The following is a 20,943-nucleotide window of genomic DNA, read 5'->3' on the forward strand; positions in this document are numbered from 1 at the left end:
TTGGCGCGTATTACGTCGACTTGGGGTGAGGTCGCACTCTTCCAATGTTGTGGAAAGCACAATGATGTTATTCTTGGACATCGGGTACGACATCAAGTTATGGTTGGTAGTGATCGAGGGAGCCCTGCTTCACAATGGTACGTCACAGACGTCCTGCAGCCAAAGGTATTAACTCTCATGTGACAATTTCGTGGTGCCAAATTTCAAACGAATATTGTTCATCCATACATGAACTGCATGCGTGATGTTGAGGCACTTCCATGCGCAGCAAAATCCCCAGATTTGTCCCCGACAGAGCATTTGTCGGACAAGCCCTGATGTCAACTTCGCCCCACTGAAGACCAGTTACAACAGTTGTGGGCAGCTTGTCTCAGGGGAGGATACAATGACTTGATGACACCCTATACAACCGAATCAGTGTGTGCATCTAGATCAGAGGGAGTGCATCATGCTGGGCTCTTGCGGTCGAGTTCTTCGTAATTTTGGCTCGATTCTGTAATCAGTGAAAGAACATCACATACCTTCTCAACATTTCATTTCCTCCTGCTTCACGTTTTTGTCAGGTAGTGTATATCTGAGATGAGAAGTGGAGGATGCTGACTGGCCGCATTGTCATCCTTTGCCTTTCTCACTATGTGGATGCGATGTGGACGGGCGTATGGTCAGGGCACTGCTCTTCCGGCAGTTGCCAGTTTTCCAGACCGTGGACAGCTACTCCTCAGTCAAGTAACTCCTCAGATGGCCTCACGAGTCTGAGTCCACCCGTTCCTGTTCTCCCACCAAGGAATAATCCTTTGCAGTATCGAGAACTGAATCTCAGTCCTACACCTGGCAGTGACTCAAATCCTAGGGAAAGGTTGACAGCAAAGCGACTTGTTTCCTTGTGGTAGAATTAAGCTGAACGGTAAGAAAATCGAAAGGTAATTAGATTAGTTTAGTACTTGTTCCATAAATCATGAATACGACACCTCGTAATGATGCGGAACGTGTCAGGTTAATAAAAGGTGTCTATACAATATATTACATAACACAAAATATTACATGACACTTAACTTTTTTTGGGTGGGGGCTGGGGAAATTACCCACTTACTATATCCAAAAATTCATCTAATGAGTAGAAGGAGTTACCATTCAGAAATTCTTTTAAATTCCTTTTAAATGTTATATGGCTATCTGTCAGACTGTTGATGCTGTTTGGTAAGTGACCAAAGACTTTTGTGGAAGCATGATTTACCCCCTTCTGAGCCAAAGTTAGATTTAATCTTGAGTAGTGAAGATCATCCATTCTCCTAGTGTTGTAGCCATGTACACTGCTATTACTTTTCAATTCGTTTGGATTGTTAATAACAAATTTCATAAGTGAATATATATATATTGTGAGGCTACAGTGAAGATCCCTAGCTCTTTAAATGGGTGTCGGCAGGATGATCTTGGATGAGCTCCAACAATTATTCTGATTACACACTTTTGTGAAATGAACACTCTTTTACTCAATGATGAGTTACCCCAGAATACGATGCCATACGAAAGCAGAGAATCAAAACAGGCGTGATAAGCTAATTTACTGAGATGCATATCGCCAAAATTTGCAATGATCCTAATAGCATAAGTAACTGAACTCAAACGTTTCAGCAGATCATCAGTGTGTTTTTTCCAGTTCAACCCTCATACACCTAGAAACTTTGAATATTCTACCTTAGCTGCAGGTTTCTGATCGAAGTGTACATTTACTAATGTTGTCATTCCATCTTCTGTGTGGAACTATATATAATGTGTTCTGTCAAAGTTTAATGAGAGCCCATTTGCAGAGAACCACTTAATGATTTTCTGAAAAACATCGTTTACAATTTCAGCAGTTAATTCTTGTCTGTTGGGTGTGATAGCTATAATTGTATCATCGGCAAAAAGTACCAGCTTTGCATCTTCGTGAATATAGAATGGCAAGTCATTAATATACACTACTGGCCATTAAAGTTGCTACAGCAAGATGAAATGCAGATGATAAACGGGTATTCATTGGACAAATATATTATACTAGAACTGACATGTGATTACATTATCAGGCAATTTGGGTGCATAGATACTGAGAAATCAGTACTCAGAACAACCACCACTGGCCGTAATAACGGCCTTGATACGCCTGGGCATTGAGTCAGACAGGGCTTGGACGGCGTGTACAGGTACAGCTGAATATGCACCTTCAACACGATACCACAATTCATCAAGAGTAGTGACTGGCGTATTGTGACGAGCCAGTTGCTCGGCCACCATTGACCACATGTTTTCAATTGGTGAGAGATCTGGAGAATGTGCTGGCCAGGGCAGCAGTCGAACATTTTCTGTATGCAGAAAGGCCCGTAAAGGACCTGCGACATGCGGTCGTGCATTATCCTGCTGAAATGTAGGGTTTCGCAGAGATCGAATGAAGGGTAGAGCCACGGGTCGTAACACATCTTAAATGTAACGTCCACTGTTCAAAGTGCCGTCAATGCGAACAAGAGGTGACCGAGACGTGTAACCAATGGCACCCCTTACCATCACGCCTGGTGATACGCCAGTATGGCGATGACGAATGTGCTTTCACCGCGATGTCGCCAACACGGATGCGACCATCATGATGCTATAAACAGAACCTGGATTCATCCGAATAAATGACGTTTTCCCATTTGTGCACCCTGGTTCGTCGTTGAGTACACCATCGCAGGCGCTCCTGTGTGTGATGCAGCGTCAAGGGCAACCGCAGCCATGGTCTCCGAGCTGATAGTCCATGCTGCTGCAAACGTCGTCGAACTGTTCGTGCAGATGATTGTTGTCTTGCAAACGTCCACATGTGTTCATTTAGGGACCGAGACGTGGCTGCACGATCCGTTCCATCCATGCGGATAAGATGCCTGTCATCTCGACTGCTAGTGATGCGAGGCCGTTGGGATCCAGCACGTCGTTCCGTATTACCCTCCTGAACCCACCGATTCCATATTCTGCTAACAGTCATTGGACCTCGACTAACGCGAGCAGCAATGTAGCGATACGATAAACCGCAATCGCGATAGGCTACAATCCGACCTTTATCAAAGTCGGAAACGTGGTGGTACGCATTTCTCCTCCTTACACGAGGCATCACAACAACGTTTCACCAGGCAACGCCGGGCAACTGCCGTTTGTGTATGAGAAATCGGTTGGAAACTTTCCTCGTGTCAGCACGTTGTAGGTGTCGCCACCGGCGCCAATCTTATGTAAATGGTCTGAAAAGCTAATCATTTGCATATGAGAGCATCTTCTTCCTGTTCCATGATTCACACAATCAAAAGCCTTTGAGAGATCACAAAAAATCCCAACGGGTGACTTCCGGTTACTCAGAGCATCACGCAATTTGGGTGCATAGATCCTGAGAAATCTGTACCCAGAACAACCACCACTGGCCGTAATAACGGCCTTGATGCGCCTGGGCATTGAGTCAGGCAGGTCTTGGACTGCGTGTACAGGTACAGCTGAATATGCACCTTCAACACGATACCACAATTCATCAAGAGTAGTGACTGGCGTATTGTGACGAGCCAGTTGCTCGGCCACCATTGACCACACGGTTCCAATTGGTGAGAGATCTGGAGAATGTGCTGGCCAGGGCAGCAGTCGAACATTTTCTGTATGCAGAAAGGCCCGTAAAGGACCTGCGACATGCGGTCGTGCATTATCCTGCTGAAATGTAGGGTTTCGCAGGGATCGAAGGAAGGGTAGAGCCTCGGGTCGTAACACATCTGAAATGTAACGTCCACTGTTCAAAGTGCCGTCAATGTGAACAAGAGGTGAAAGTATATATAGCATTTTCCGTTGAAAAACCTTTTTGGAAACAAAACAGACATTTTGTTAAAACTTTGGTTTTACAAAGGTCTGAAGCTACTGTACAGTACATTACTTTTTCAAGAATTTTGGTTAAGGCAGTCAGAAGAGAGATTGGGCGGTAGTTGTTGACGTCTAAAGTAATAATATTCGCCGGTAAGTAGTTCTCTTTATGAATGCATGCCAGTCTGTCGGCTTAGTCCTGCTCCCTCGCACCGTGCCATGTGTGTGTTTGACTGTGTGTGCAGAAGCATGGTGCCGCACGTTGAGACCGCGGCGGTGGCTGGCAGCGGCTGGCGTCGCGGCGGTGGCTTTGGGAACTACCATCGCGTACCTGCCCTGCGGAGACCTCTTCGGCATCGGGATCTTCGCAGGTAAACTTCAAAGCCACACAGACAAAGCAACACATGTGCGTCTTCATATCTTCACTGCGTATTGACCTGACCGCTAGATTTTTGGCTTGTAGATACCGGGTGATCAAAAAGTCAGTATAAATTTGAAAACTTAATAAACCACGGAATAATGTAGAGAGGTAAAAATTGACACGTATGCTTGGAATGACATGGGATTTTATTAGAACAAATGTCCGACAGATGGCGCTGGACAGCAAAACGTCAGTGACTGCACATAACAGTCGTGTATGAAAGGAGCTGCAATGGAGAGAGAATCAGATGCGCCAGCAGTCGCAGCATGTTGATGTTACATGAAAAGGCGCTTTTAGTGAAGCTGTATTATCAGAATGGGGAATGTGCTAGTTCAGCGTCACGATCCTATCGCCATAGGAAGGGAATTCGAACGGGTAAAGGTCCATTGACAAATGCAGCTGTGGCGAGAGAATGATTTCGAAGTTCGAAGCCACGGGTTGTTTTGACGATAGACCCCGTAGTGACGGACCGAGCACAAGGCGTAATGCTGCTGAGACAGTTCAGGAGGAAATGGAGACTGTAGCGAGTTCGTCTATGCACGGGGAAGTCAGCGCTCGTGCAGTTGCACGTCGCACCGGCATTCCATACATTATTGTTTGGTTCGCACTGAGGCGTACCCTCCGATGCCATCCGAACAAAAACCATCGGCATCATGAACTGTTACCTGGCGATTCAGTGAAGCGGAGGACATTTGCGGTGTGGGCGTTTCAAAAGACGGCGGAAGGTGACGATTAGTTGAGTAAGGTGTTGTGGACCGACGAAGCACATTTCACTCTCCGAGGGTCTGTCGACGCCCACAATTGCAGATTTTGGGCTACCGAAAATCCTGGAACTGTCGTGGAAACTCCATTACACGACGAGAAAGTCACGGTATGGGTTGTATTTACCACATCTACCGTTATCGGGCCTTTTTTCTTCGAGGAAATGCGTGATTCTGGTTTTGTAACTGCTACCGTGACGGGTGAGAGGTACGCCGATATGTTACAGAATCGCATCATCCGCAGCCTGGCTGATAAACACCTGCTGGATCGTACGATGTTTATTCAGGATGGCGCTCCACCTCATATTGCTGGACGCGTGAAAGATCTCTTGCGCGCGTCGTTTGGTGATGATCGTGTGCTCAGCCGCCACTTTCGTCATGCTTGGCCTCCCAGGTCCCCAGACCTCAGTCCGTGAGATTATTGGGTTTGGGGTTACCTGAAGTCGCAAGTGTATCGTGATCGACCGACATCTCTAGGGATGCTGAAAGATAACATCTGACGCCAATGCCTCACCATAACTCCGGACATGCTTTACAGTGCTGTTTACAACATTATTCCTCGACTACAGCTTTTGTCGAGGAATGATGGTGGACATATTGAGCATTTCCTGTAAAGAACATCATCTTTGCTTTGTCTTACTTTGCTATGCTAATTATTGCTATTCTGATCAGATGAAGCGCCATCTGTCGGACATTTTTTGAACTTTGGTATTTTTTTGGTTCTAATAAAACCCCATGTCTTTCCAAGCATGTGTGTCAATTTGTACCTCTCTATCTACATTATTACGTGATTTATTCAGTTTTCAGATTTATACTGACTTTTGATCACCCAGTATTTCAGCCGCAGAGATAACACATACTTCAAACAGATCCAAACATTTAGTAAAACACTTATCACAACCAAAATACATTAATGTATGGGTTCCGCAAGGTAGCATATTAGGACCAATACTGTTCCTGATATACATCAATGACTTTCCCAGTAGTGTTACTCATGGTGAAGAAATCCTCTTCGCTGATTGAAGTTTATGATTGGTCAATAAGCAATAAAGTGACATTGAACATAAAGAAAACTAATGCCGCGAATTTAAATTTGAAGAGAAAAAATGACAATGTTAAATTAAATGTAGATGGCACCTCTACAGACTGTGCAACAAATGCAAAATTTCTGGGAATGAGTATTGATTCTCAGTTGAAGTGGTGTGAACACACAAAGGTACTTTTAGTTACATATTATTCATACGTACACTCAATTCTTAGCTATGGCATTCTTTGTTGGGGAACAAATGCACAAAATATGAACACAATTTTTAAACTCCAGAAAAGAGCCATAAGAATAATAACCAAAAGTACTAGTAGAGCTCATTGTTAAGATCTGTTCAAAACACTAGGGATTTTAACTTCTCCATGTGAATGCATTTACCAGTCAGTTGTACACATCAAAAATAACATTGGTAATTACTGTACAAACAGCTCTGTCCATGACCATGCAACAAGAGATAGACTCTACTTACATTCACCAAGAAAAAATAAACATAAAACTCAAAACAGCATTTCCTACCAAGGAATAAAACTGTACGATAAATTACCAAAAGAGATTAAAGAAATTGCAAAAATACACTTATTTAAAAAGTCAGCTAAAAAGTACCTGTTACGCAGTACATTTTATACATTGAAAGATTACTTAGCTAGCTAAAACAGAGTAGGGGTTTGATAAAAAATGTTATGCAAATAAATAATAATGATTATTATGTATCCAACATTCCACATATACCTTAAATTTGTGTCTTTTCCTTTCTAGAAATACGTACTCCTAAGCTATGCATAACACAATATTAACACCTCTTCCTCTTTCTGAGCTCAACATTTCACTCATTACAGACGGATGCAAACTCAGTCTTCCAGGATAACAAATGGGAAGTTGCGGTACAGTAAATGGCCCAGAGATCACTTTGTGTGTGTGTGTGTGTGTGTGTGTGTGTGTATGTGTGTGTGGGTGTATAGTGAGTGAAGTGTTATGAAACAATGTGTGTATAGTGTGCGCAGTGACTGATGGTGCGATATGAGTGAACAATGTCGCATTACATTATTTAATAAGTTATCTGTAAAAATAGTATTTTATAGCAGGAGTAAATCTAATGATTGTCTCTAACTAGAACTCTGCGGCTGGTCCCGGTGAAGGTTCGAGTCCTCCCTCGGGCATAGGTGTATGTGTGTTTGTCCTTAGGATAATTTAGGTTAAATAGTGTGTAAGCTTAGGGACTGATGACCTTAGCAGTTGACTCCCATAAGATTTCATACACATTTGAACATTTTTTTCTGACTAGAAGTCTGTAAATGTATGTGTATATGAATTAGCATATTTTAAATTGATCTAAATTTTCAAATACTTTGAAATGTCCTATATCCTTGAAAAAAGATATCTACGGATGAATAAAGCTACTACTACTACCTTCTGGCCATCATCCGGGTGAGCTGACGGACTGAAGGTACAGCGCTCGCATTGCCAGCCCACTCTGAAGGTGGCCTGAAGGTAAGCGGTCGAGATATCAGTAACACACATATAAGGTTTTGAGGCCGCTGTCAGTGAAATTATGCATGATTAGGTGGCGTCATTTTCCCTTGTGCACCTTCAACAAACTCAACGTTTCAACTCCCCTACTGGCATATCCTGGTGTATTTAGGTCGATAAAAATTGTGAGCTCGTCAGAAGACTGCTGAGGAAGATATTACCTAAGGGGCGAGTAGTCGAGTCCGTAAAAAGAGAGAAACGATGCGGCCTTTTCATTCAAATGGTTCTACTTTTTCTTCAACAGCAGCATATACCTGGTACCCAAACAAATTAACCTCGCATCGTCTAGTGCCGAAATATGGTGAAATAATGATTCTGTTAATTAACTTGAGAACGGTTCTAGGCGCTTCAGTCCGGAACCGCGCTGCTGCTACGGTGGCAGGTTCGAATCCTGCCTCGGGCATGGATGTGTGTGATGTCCTTAGGTTAGTTAGGTTTAAGTAGTTCTAAGTCTAGGGGACTGATGACCTCAGATGTTAAGTCCCATAGTGCTAACTAACCTAAGGACATCACACACATCCATGCCCGAGGCAGGATTCGAACCTGCGACCGTAGCGGTCGCGCGATTCCACACTGTAGCGCCTAGAAGCGCTCGGCCACCCCGGCCGCCAGACAGAGACAGAGAGAGAGAGAGAATAGCTGCAAGTTAAGTTCAAATGGTTCAGATGACTCTAACCATTTGAACTTAACTTGCAGCTATTTACTTGCACAGCTCTTTCGAAGTGACAATCGGTATTGTAAACAGAATGAACTATTTTGCTTCACTAAAAAATACGTATATCAGCCACATTTGAGATTCGGCACAATAATGACTGAAGTTATGCTCTCGTACACATTGTTGATTATATTTTCTAGTGTTCTGGCAAACTGGAGCTTCAGACTAATCATTAGTTATGCATGATCCAAATATTATTGTACATTTTCCCTGAATTTTCGTGGGATACGCTGTAATACTGGAAGAGCACCCCCTCTTCGCCCCTCCTCCCCTTTACACCTCTCGATCCACGGAGCTGCTTGTCAGGGTTTATAGATGTTAGTGAAGAGTTCTAGTGCAGAGCAGTACTGTGTTAATTCTATTGAGTGACTTCACGCAACAGTTAAGACTTCACAGTCGTTTGTAGGTCGGAGCTATTTTGGAACCCACGTACAGCCATTCTTCTTCATAAGCCACTGCAAGTGAATGGCGGAAACGTCCTTCCAACACGGCCACAGCTGGTACATTTCCCCATAACTGGTTTATCGATTTAGTGTTTTGTCTTTAAGAATAGCAATGCTATCCAGAACTGAAACTTAAAAATGCCTTCATCTGAACTGCCGCATGTACTGACTCTTACGAAAACTATGTATCGGTCGCAGATCTATGGGTAGCAGGGGCGAGAACGGGGGAGAGGAAAAGAGAGAGATTGATAGATATATAGATAAACAGAGAGAGACAGAGACAAAATGGTTCAAATGGCTCTGAGCACTATAGGACTTAACTTCTGAGGACATCAGTCCCCTAGAACTTTGAACTACTTAAACCTAACTAACCTAAGGACATCACACACATCCATGCCCGAGGCAGGATTCGCACCTGCGACCGTAGCGGTCGCGCGGTTCCAGAGTGTAGCGCCTAGAACCGCTCGGCCACCCCGGCCGGCAGACAGAGACAGAGAGACAGAGAGAGACAGAGAGAGAGAGAGAGAGAGAGAACTTTCTTCAGAGGTGTTTTTGCAAGAGAATGAACGTCTTTTCGGCGAGAAAACATGGATCTTCGTGTGTAAGTCACTATTCTACACTGAAGAGCCAAAGAAACTGGTACACCTGCCTAATATCGTGCAGGGCCTACCTGCAAGCACGCAAAATACAGCAACACGACGTGGCATGGACTCGACTAATGTCTGAAGTAGTGCTTGAGGGAACTGACACCATGAATCTTGCAGGGCTGTCCATAAATCCGTTGCACGTTGCAAGGCATCCCAGATATGTTCAATAACGTTCATGTCTGGGGAATTTGGTGACCAGCGGAAGTGTTTAAACGTAGGAGAGTGTTTCTGGAGCCACTCTGTAGCAATTCTGGGCGTGTGGAGTGTCGCACAGTCCTGCTGGAACTGCCTAAGCCCATCGGAATGCACAATGGACATGAATGGATGCAGGTGATCAGACAGGATGCTTACGTACGTGTCACCTCTCAGAGTCGTATCTAGACGTATCAGGGTTCCCCTATCACTCCAACTGCACACGCCCCACACCATTACAGAGCCACCAGCAGTTTGAATAGTCCCCTGCCGACATGCAGGGTCCATGGATTTATGAAGTTGTCTCCATAACCGTACACGTGCATCCCGTCGATACAATTTGAAACGAGACTCGTCCGATCAGGCAACATGTTTCCAGTCATCAACAGTCCAATGTGGTTTGGGGTCCAGGCTAGGCGTAAAGCTTTGTGTTGTGCAGTCATCAAGGGTACACGAGTGGGCCTCCGAAAGCTCATATCGATGACGTTTCGTTGACACTTGTTGGTGGCCCAGCATTGAAATCTGCAGCAATTTGCGGAAGGGTTGCACTTCTGTCACGTTGAACGATTCTCTTCAGTCGTTGTTGGTGCGATCTTGAAGGATCTTTTTCCGGCCGCAGCGATCTCGGAGATTTGTTTTGCGGGTTCGTGATATTCACGGTACATTCCTGAAATGGTGGTATGGGAAGTCCCCCCAATTCATCGCTACCTCAGGGATGCTGTGTCCCATCGCTCGTGCGCCAACTATAACACCACGTTCGAACACACTTAAATCTTGATAACCTGCCATTGTAGCAGCAGTTACAACTCTGACAACTGCGCCGGACACTTGTTGGCTTATATAGGCGTTGCCAACCTAGCGTCGTATTCTGCCAGTTTACATATCTGTGTATTTGAATACTCATTCCTGTACCAGTTTCTTTGACGCTTCAGTACACTTTCAGTGGACTAATGAGTATCCATCTCTGCTTATTAGGATAAACAGAGTAATTTCACTGCGATGTGGAAGAAAAATTGCTATTAAACTTCCAGTTTCCAGCACGTTGATAGTCTTCTCTCGACGTATTACATAGCGAGGTGGAATGGACTCGCATTCGGGCGGACGACGGTTAAAACTGCATTCTGCAGTGCTGGTTTAGGTTTTCCATGATTTCCGTAAATTGCTCGAGGAAAATATCGGGAGGGATCCTTTGCAAGTACACGGCCGATTTCCGTTTCCATCCTTGACCCCCGTCTCTAACGAATTTGACGCCGACGGGACGTTAAACCATAATCCTCCTTCCTTGGTTAAAATGGTTCAAATGGCTCTGAGTACTATTGGGACTTAACATCTGAGGTCATCAGTCCCCTAGAACTTAGAACTACTTAAACCTAACTAACCTAAGGACATCACACACATCCATGCCCGAGGCAGGATTCGAACCTGCGACCGTAGCGGTCGCGCGGTTCCAAACTGAAGCGCCTAGAACCGCTTGGCCACATCGGCCGGCCCTCCTTCCTTCTTCGTCGTATTATTTAACGAGTTCACCTGGAATGACTGTGTCTCGTAAGTCCTAATAACCATCAATATCACTATTCGTTACAGATTATTCTGCAGTTCACATTTAAGTGTTTGGCAGAGGGTTCTACGAACCATTTTATACTATTTATCACGAGCGAAGAATGAACACTAAATCTTTCCATGCGGACTTTGATTTTTGTTGTTTTATTAGTAATGTAATTTCTCTCTATGTAGGCGGGTGTTAACGAAATGTGCTTTCAGAGTAGAAAGTTCGTGCTTGTAATTTCGCCAAAAAAATCTCGCGGCAACGAAAACGAATTTGTTTCATTGATTTCCATCTCATCTAGCATATCTGTGACATTCTCTTCTCTATTTCGTGGTAATACAAAACGAGCAGTCTTTCTTTGGACTTCTGCGATGTCCTCCGTCTGTCGTATGAGTACAGATCCTACACGCTTCTGCGTGATTTCAGGTGTGCCGCAGGGAAGTGTCGTAAGACATTGCTATTCACAATATATATGAATGACCTTGCGGATAACATCGGAATTTCACTGAGGCTTTTAACGGATGATGCTGTAGTATACCTAGAAGTTGTAGCAATGGAAAATTGTACTGATATGCAGGAGGATCTGCAACAAATTGACGCATGGTGCTGGGAATGGCAATTGAATCTCAATGTAGACAAGTGTAATGTGCGGCGAATACACAGAAAGAAAGATCCTTTATCATTTAGCTACAATATAGCAGGTCAGCAACTGGAAGCAGTTAATTCCATAAATTATCTGAGAGTAGGCATTAGGAGTGATTTAAAATCGAATGGCCATATAAAATTAATAGTCGGTAAAGCAGATGCCAGACTGAGATTCATTGGAAGAATCCTAAGGAAATGCAGTCAAGGAAGTAGGTTACAGTACACTTGTTCACGCACTTGGAACCTCCCAAAAGAAAAAAAATAATTATATCATTCACATTCAGTGTAACCTCCCAACAAATTATTATTCCGTAACCTCGCAATAATAACGTGATTAACCTCCTAATAAAAATGTGACTCATATATAACCTTTCAATAATTAACTGACTGTGATTCTAAACTGGTAAATTTGGACTTCAGCAGTGCTGCGTCATGGCCCTGAAAGATCATTCTGAATAAATTGAAAATTCTTACCTCAATACAGTCGCCGGATAACGCGTATATGTCTACTCCTCTAAGAAATTTTTCTGGCACAGCCGAGTGCAATGCTGGCCGCTAGGTTTGTCATGTATAAAAGGAAACAACTGATTTTTCTTTATGATAATCTGGACTGCAAAAATTAGTAAATTCATTAAATTCAAATGAATGATTGTCAAAAAAGTTAATTTTATAAAAAAGGCTATTATTAAATAGATTTTTTTTTGAAAAAATTACATGAGACTTGATATAACAATAGTACAAATTTTGTTGTAACAAACTACATATGTGCGCGGCTGCTTTTACCTTATATTACATCGGTCAGGCACCGCCATCGCTCCCTACGACCGGCCCAGCCAACTCGATGCACCAGACTGCTCGCTATTACCACTTCTATTGACACAGCTCTTACTACAGCCAACACTGCTCTCTGGTCTGCGATTCTCTAATAGCTTACATGTCGCAGGCAGCGCGTGAGCAATCCATCGAAATTACATCTGCTCGAGTGCGCTAGCAATAAATTCCTTAGTCATGGACCTCTGACGTAGTCATGGACCTCTTACACACTGCTTGAATACTGTTCACCGGTGTGGGATCCATTCCAGATAGGGTTGATAGAGGAGATAGAGAATATCCAAAGGAGAGCAGCGCGCTTCGTTGCAGGATCATTTAGTAATCGCGAAAGCGTTACGGAGATGATAGATAAACTCCAGTGGAAGACTCTGCAGGAGAGACGCTCAGTAGCACGGTACGGGCTTTCGTTGAAGTTTCGAGAACATTCCTTCACCGAGGAGTCAAGCAGTATATTGCTCCCTCCTATGTGTATCTCGCGAAGAGACCATGAGGATAAAGTCAGAGAGATTAGAGACCACACAGAGGCATACCGACAATCTTTCTTTACACGAACAATACGAGATTGGAACAGAAGAGAGGTACTCAAAGTACCCTCCGCCACACACCGTCAGGTGGCTTGCGGAGTATTAATGTACATGTAAATGCCAATAATGCCATTGAAACGAAGGACGCGGGAACAACGTCGCTGGCAGCTAGCGAACTGGTTGGGGCGGCCGCCTACAGAGCGCGTCCACGCCGTGTTTGTTGGAGAGAGCGTCTCTGGTGTCCGAGGTGAAAAGGGAAGGCCGCCGCCGACTCAATTCTCCTGTGTGTTTTCTTGTTTAGATACCAGATCTGCTAATATTCTGACACACAGAGACGGCTGCTTGTATAGGGGTCTCTCCCTCCCCCCATCTCTCCCTCCCTCCCTCCTTCTCTCTCTTCCTGTTTGCTCTCTTGACGTATTACGTACGCTGTTGACGATTCTGGGTTGTGTATGGTTTCGATTGGTTTAGTTCTTCGGGAATTACATCACTCGCTGTGGACAACTTGATACGGCTCGCGCAGAGTACGATGTATTCTCCAAGTTTACGAGTTCATACTTTTAAACACGTACCCCAGCAACGAGTTGTAAGAAGGAGGACGGTCGGACGGTGTAGTGTAGGCAATCTCTTTAGTCGATTTGCTGCATCTTCTAAGTGTTTTGTCGATAAAACACACTCTTTGCTTCGCCTTCCCCATGTGATGGTTACAATTTAAGTTGGTCGTTAGGTGTTCAGTTGAATCGACAGCCTATAGGTTTGTATGCTTTATTGTGTAACCAAAACTTAACTGTATATTTTAATACTCACGTAGAGGACCTCGCAATTTTATGATGTTCAGGGTCAAACGCCAATTTTTGCTCCGTGCAGGTATCTTATTTAAATCATTCTGGGCCGGCCTCTGGGCGCTACGGTCGCAGGTTCGAATCCTGCCTCGGGCTTGGATGTGTGTGATGTCCTCAGGTTAGTTAGGTTTAAGTAGTTCTAAGTTCTAGGGCACTGATGACCTCAGAAGTTCAGTCCCATAGAGCTCAGAGCCATTTCAACCATTTTAAATCATTCTGTAATTCGTTTTGGTATTCTGATGGCTATACTGCCCAGTAAACGACAGCTTCCTCTGCAGGAAATCAAAGTGGGCTGTGCAGATTGTGTCCTAAGTCGTTTGCACGGATAAACAGATGTCGAACGTCTTCTGCAAACGTTTTAACTTCTCTCCCCAGTAAACGGAAGTTAAATTATTATAACTGAATAATATCTGGTTACTTGAATGAAAACTTTTGGCCGAGAGAATTCACTTCCCCAGTATTTTTAACACAAATATCTCCCACACTCCCAGGTATTACTTTAATTCCTGTTCCCAAGTCCACAAAGCAAAATGATTAATGGTGTTTAAAGGGCAGTTACAGAGTTCGTAATCGTACTCTGTCTGACTCTCGAAGTCGAAGTCAACACCTGGAATAAAATTTCTGTGGACTCGGTCATCGTAGACTCTAAACATTCTCAAATAGTCAGAGGCACAACCGTACGCCGTAGGGAAGCCGTCTTGGGTGCCATGACTACTCACTCTGCATCACGGGAATCAGTGAGCAAGTTGTGTACTAATTTTGATAAAAGTCCAGAAATTAATCTACAAATCAAAGCATAAACGACCGTGGTGCAGGTTTTAATTAATTCCCAGGATGAAAAGTTCCCTACCAGTTGCGACACACCAAATAATGTCCCAAGCCGCATACAAGAGATAAGATATAACAACGAAAGAATTAAACGTACCTTTTCCATTCATGAAATTATATTTTTCCGTAAATGATCTTCATAGCTATATTTCAGTATACATCATCCTCTTGTGTGAGATGAAATTTTATCATAATTAATCAAATTACATTCCGTAGTCAAAATGGAAGCTTCCAACAATGTTGCTAATCACAGTTCAGTCAGAAGTAAGTAAGTTCATACTACACGTAATGTTCCACTTCCACATTATTTACACAGAGTTTTTATGTCACGAGTCAGAGATAATCTCTCTCTCCCTCTCGCAGTCGCAATGAGTCTTTGATCCATATAGACGACTTGCACAAGCGCGCATAAAGTTTTTCGTTGACAAAGATTAAGTGATGGGAACAGGGTGGTACTACAACTTCTTTCGAAAGTATTTCGTGCACCTTTAAAATAGGCAATCCAACATTTCATCCTCACCGGTGGGGGCGGGAGGGGGCGGGGCATCATGTGTAAGCTGGGTTGCCTATCGTAAGGTGCATTAAATATTTTCTGGGACACTTTTATTTTGCCCAGTCTGTAGAAAACTGGAATCATCTTGCGATACACTGTCAACAGTAGTCATTAGTTCATATGAATAAAGACCCAGCTGTGTTTGACAAGGACGACATTTTCTGAATTCTTGCTCGTTATACCTCAATGTGTCTTCGAGGTATTTCATAATGTTGGAATACAGTATATGTTGCCAAATAGAAGGTAGATGAAGAATAAAGTTTTCTCAGCTGAGAAACTGATGGGCCCTCATTGGACGAATATAAGCCTGAGGAGTGGCGTTATGAGCGACAATTATTGTATTTACGAAATAACACTGCGCTCTATTAGCTATCAAAATGCCACTCCCACTGTAAGAGAGCTTTATGTTATTGCGGAACGAACAAAAAGCTTCATTGATATCAACACCACCTCTATCTGCATTCAGTATTGTTTGTTGACAACATAACTGTATAGTCTACGCCTTTGGATCCATTTCTTCAACCAAATATTTCTTTTATTCTTAACTTTTCGTTTTTCGTAAGATTTTTTCTTTAAGAATAATTATGTAACAACTGTGGCTGTTGCTCTGGTTCTTAAGCATGACACTATAAACTTCTGCTTGCCTATGTCACTACGCGACTGGTGGAAACTCTTTTGCGGGGGACTGTAACAATGTGAATCCTGCGACACTGACGAGGACAGTATACATACTAGTAGAATGTGATGAATGCAATCATCCAAGAACAGCTACATTGCACAGTGTTTAAAAAATTAACCATTATCTTTCTCTTAGAGTAGCTCTAATTTCCTTTAGTAGGTCCGTTGTCAGATATATCTGCCATTTCGTCCGTCTTTGTATCTTTGTAAAAGGTAACTTGTAAATTTGGGAATATTTTCTTACGTTTCATTATGCATGTATATAAATGGATTTTTAAAAAAATTTAATTGCTTTTTCTGTAAAGGTGGTGTCAGACTAATGTACTTTCTTGACTACTTAGTTGGTTCAATTAGGTTTTATATTTTGTAATAGTCAGAGCAGTGTCTTGTTTGTATTATTACGTGAAATAATTGTATGTGGTGAAATGGGATCTGCGTGAAATCAAATAAAATGAAAAAGAAGTGCACCTGCATATCGGTATTTCGACATGTGCAAACACTATCATTTTGAAGGCACAAATGCAGAGAGATAACTGTGTGCAAGTAAATTTAATAACTCGGTGTGCAAAGCATATGCGGAAACATAACACACACACACACACACACACACACACACACACACACACACACATATGCACACGCACGCACTGTAAACGCTAGCGCCACCATACAGCCAAAGATAACCAAAGCAATAGTGAATATTAACACCCAAAAAATGAGTTAGCATTAGCTCTGTCCCTCTGTTTCCTGAACATGGACAGAACAGGATTCCTCGCAGGATTTAAGAAAACACGCCATCACTTTTTATAATTAATATTCACAATCGATAACTTCTGAAATTGGTCATCTTTGGTTGGGTGGTGGCGCTTGTATTTTCAGTGTGTGTGTGTGTGTGTGTGTGTGTGTGTGTGTGTGTGTGTGTGTGTGTGTGTTTCCGCATACACTCTGCATATCGAGGTTTCAAATTTCCTTACACTCCTTTATGGCACTGCATTTCTGCCTTGAAAATGACAGGGTGTGCGTATGTCAAAATATCGCGGTTGCACTCCCAGAAGCAATTCGAACGTTTTATACGCAGCCAGAAGCTTCAGTTTCACTTTCGCAGGTACCTGCAACAGCTGCCTGAAACTACGAGGGTCGGTCAAAAAGTAATGCCTCCCATTTTTTTTCTACTTAAAGAAATTAAGTTAAGTGAAAAATTTGAATTTGGCGCCATTCCTCAAACCTTCTTCTGCAATCCACTGCAGTAGTAACTTTCTGTGTCAACAGGTGGCAGCACAGCAGAAGTTTGTAAGATGGCCGACATCGATGTTCGTTTGAGACAGCGTTGTGTGATTGAATTCTTGAATGCAGAAGGTGAAACGCCCATACGCATTCATGAAAGACTGAAGAAGGTGTATGGTGTTGTGACAGTGGATGTCAGCACTGTTAGACGATGGGTTCGTCGTTGTAAGGAAGCTGAAGGGCAAACACCGTTGACTGACGAAAAGCGGAGCGGCAGGCCGGTGAGTGCAGTGACTCCACACAACATTCAGCAAGTTGATGACATCATTCGTGGTGACCGTCGGGTGACTGCAGATGAAGTGTGTCGCATTATTTCTCTTAGTAAAGGCAGTGTGATCACGATTATTAAACAATTGGGGTACTCAAAAGTTTGTGCACGGTGGGTTCCAAGAATGTTAACCGATCAGAATAAAGAGGCAAGGAAAACAATAGCCTCCCAACACTTGCAGCGCTTCCGTTTGGAGGGAGATGAGTTTCTGAAAAAAATTGTGACCGGGGACGAAACATGGGTGCATTTTTTTGAACCCGAATCAAAGAGGCAGTCAATGGAGTGGCGTCACACAAGCTCGCCGAGGAAGAAAAAATTCAAAACTGTGCGATCGGCAGGGAAAGTTATGGCAACAGTTTTCTGGGATACAGAGGGTGTGATTCTGATTGATTTTTTGGAGCAGGGATGCACAATAAATTCTGTTCAATACGTCACAACCCTCAAAAAACTTAAAGCACGTCTTCAGCGAGTTCGCCCAACAAAATCAATGGCAGATGTTCTTCTTTTGCATGACAATGCAAGACCACACACCAGTCGTCACACCTCTGACGAGATTGTCAAAATTGGATGGGAAGTTTTGCCTCATCCCCCATACAGCCCTGACCTGGCACCATCAGACTTCCATCTGTTCGGGCCACTAAAAGAAGCTCATCGTGGGATTCATTTTGAAGATGAGGAGGCCGTCAAAACATCCGTGCGTCAATGGCTTAGGAAGCAGAGCTGTGATTTTTACCGTGCTGGGATACATGCCCTTGTTCAAAGATGGACCAAAACTGTAGAGATGGGCGGAGATTACATTGAAAAATGACAAAATGATCCTCAATGTTGTGGTTTTCAACCTATGTAATTGCATTTAAATTTCCTGACAATTAAACGTAGAAAAAAAAATAGGAGGCATTACTTTTTGACTGACCCTCGTAACTTGCCCAAGCGACTTGCGGAAGTAAACATGCGCAAGTACCGGGTGGTTATAAAGTGCAGCAACTCACAAAGGACCAGTGTGGACTGTAATTATCGTATGCCAAGGAAACTCGGTAGATTTTCGAATGCGTTAATGCGGAACCGGTTTACCCTAGAAGAAAATTAGTTCAAATTTTGGCCACAAGGTGCAAATTTGACGCTGTGAATGCAAGAAATGTTTCCATATATAATGGACTAGGAGCGGGAGGTGGGCAGAAAGGGTTAAACGACTGAGGAAGGGATAACGTTGATTTTATTATTAAGTGCCACTAACACAATTTGTTCAATGTAACCAACGGAGACGTCGATGAGATGCTACATACGTAAAACGATGTGATCAACCGTTGCTCGCTGCAGTTCTGGTGGAATCTCAGCAACATATTCCTGTATACTGGCCTTCAGGTCAGTGAGAGCCTGAACGTACCCCTGGTAAACTCTTTTTAAATATCCCCAGAGTCAAAAGTCAAATCGATTCAGATCCGGTGATGTTACAAGACAACCATCTGGAAAACCTCTGGGGATAATACATTCGTGGAAAGATGCATTAAGCACATTTTTCATTGGCATCACCCAGTTGACATGAGGTGTAGCTCCACCCTGCATGGAAACAGTGGTTTCCACACAGTTCCGATCTTCCAAAGCAGGAATCACATGCTGTACAAAGAGGTCTCGATAACATGCAGATGTCACGGTACTAGAGATGGGGGATCCGCTCCTGAACTAATTCATAGAGTTGAATCTTTCAAAGGAGTGAACAATCAGTGATTCAGAAAAAAAGAACGGTAGCTCCGAACGTTTCCCACAGCAGAGAGAGAGAGAAAGAGAGAGAGAGAGTCGGAGCATATCAGCGGCGCCTCTGCTGGTCAGAGCACACCGCACGCCACACACCACAGCCAGCGCCGGCCTCTGCCCTGCTTCTGCCTTGGCTGCCTGCATTGTGCAGTGCCCCATTGGATTTTGTGTTTCACACATGCCGTGCCGTCCCTGTGCTTCCTCTGCCGCGTGCAGTGTCTGGCGCACCTGAACTCCGTCAGCGATCGTTTCAGTCGCACGTCCTGCCCTCTGGGCGGTTGATGCGAGCAACAAGACAGAGAGCCTCCTAGCGGAGAACATAAGAACTACATGCAACAACCTGCTCGCAAGAGAGCGGACGATTTGTCTCCGAGCGGGTGAGTGGTGGCTGTTCACCGCTCCCCCCACCCTCGGAACTCGCCCGCTCAACGCTCACCCCACCCTTCTCGACTCTAGCCAGAGCGTTGAGCAAAGCAACTCAGGTGTCACTCTGGTCTCTGCGCTCTTAGCTCACGCAGTAATACAGCTCGCGGCTCGAGCTGCTTGACTCAGCGCCTCTGCATCGGAGTTCGTCTCTACTGGATATTGTTCTTCGTAGTAATACCGCTATGTATATTACGTTATTATGTTATGTATACATCATTTGTTTTTATTTTATTTTTATTTGTTTAAACTGATCAGATTAGGTTCCTGATGGCTCCTCTTACTATAGGGTTTTTTATTATGGTCACTCGAATTTACACTTTAATTACGAGCGAACCGATAAACGTATAGCAAAAGTGATACACCAATTTTTCCTTGTTTTATTCTGCGGAAGGCTATATGCAGCACTTTGGTCTTACAGTCAAATTTATATATTTTTTTCTTATTGTAGTACGGATTTTGCGATTTTAGGCGTCTTTGGAAGGAAATGTTCACTTTAAAAATATATGGCTTGCGATGTATTTGTACGAGGTTAATGAAATTTTAATACATTATAGCCAAATATATTGTTAATGTAAATCTCAAGTTACAACATTTTCCGATCACCCAAAAAACCATTTTAGTGCAAAATAAATCAATAATCAAAAACTTCGTCATATCGTGGAAATTTCAATAAACAATACAAAATTCTTACTCATTATCTGTGTTACTTCAAAATTGGATCAAATAAGATCAAAATACAGGTATAGTACTGGAATAAACCAAGTTTAAAGGGCAATGTGCCTTCCATTTATTTTCTATTGTGAATGAGTGGTGAGTCATGAAAAAGAGCTAATTCATTTCAGGGAGTGAACAGTTCTGATCCGATCTCTGAAAAGAACAGTTTTGCCCATCTCTACACGGTACATCTGACAGGGTTCAAATGGCTCTAAGCACTATAGGACTTGACATCTGAGGTCATCAATCCCCTAGACTTAGAACTACTTAAACCTAACTAACCTAAGGACATCGCACACGTCCATGCCCGAGACAGGATTCGAACCTGCGACCGTAGCAGACGCGCGGTTCCAGACTGAAGCTCCAAGAACCGCTCGGCCACAGGGGCCGGCCATCTGACAGGGCCTGTGGATGTATGCTCTTCAAAGAACAATGGACCGAGAGCAAAGGTGCTTGTTGTT

General features: G+C 43.4%; 1 protein-coding gene across 1 annotated transcript in view; it reads left to right on the plus strand.

The window, feature by feature from the left end:
• The window catches only part of LOC126252207 (uncharacterized), a 334,717-nt gene that overhangs the window by 306,251 nt on the left and 7,523 nt on the right, over positions 1-20,943 (plus strand). The window contains exon 4 of the mRNA XM_049953077.1: positions 4,086-4,211. Within this exon, the coding sequence (XP_049809034.1) occupies positions 4,086-4,211 (126 nt within the window). The remainder of the gene's footprint in view (positions 1-4,085; positions 4,212-20,943) is intronic.

The sequence above is a fragment of the Schistocerca nitens genome, chromosome 4 (assembly GCF_023898315.1).
Source record: "Schistocerca nitens isolate TAMUIC-IGC-003100 chromosome 4, iqSchNite1.1, whole genome shotgun sequence".
Taxonomy (NCBI): Eukaryota; Metazoa; Arthropoda; class Insecta; order Orthoptera; family Acrididae; genus Schistocerca; species Schistocerca nitens.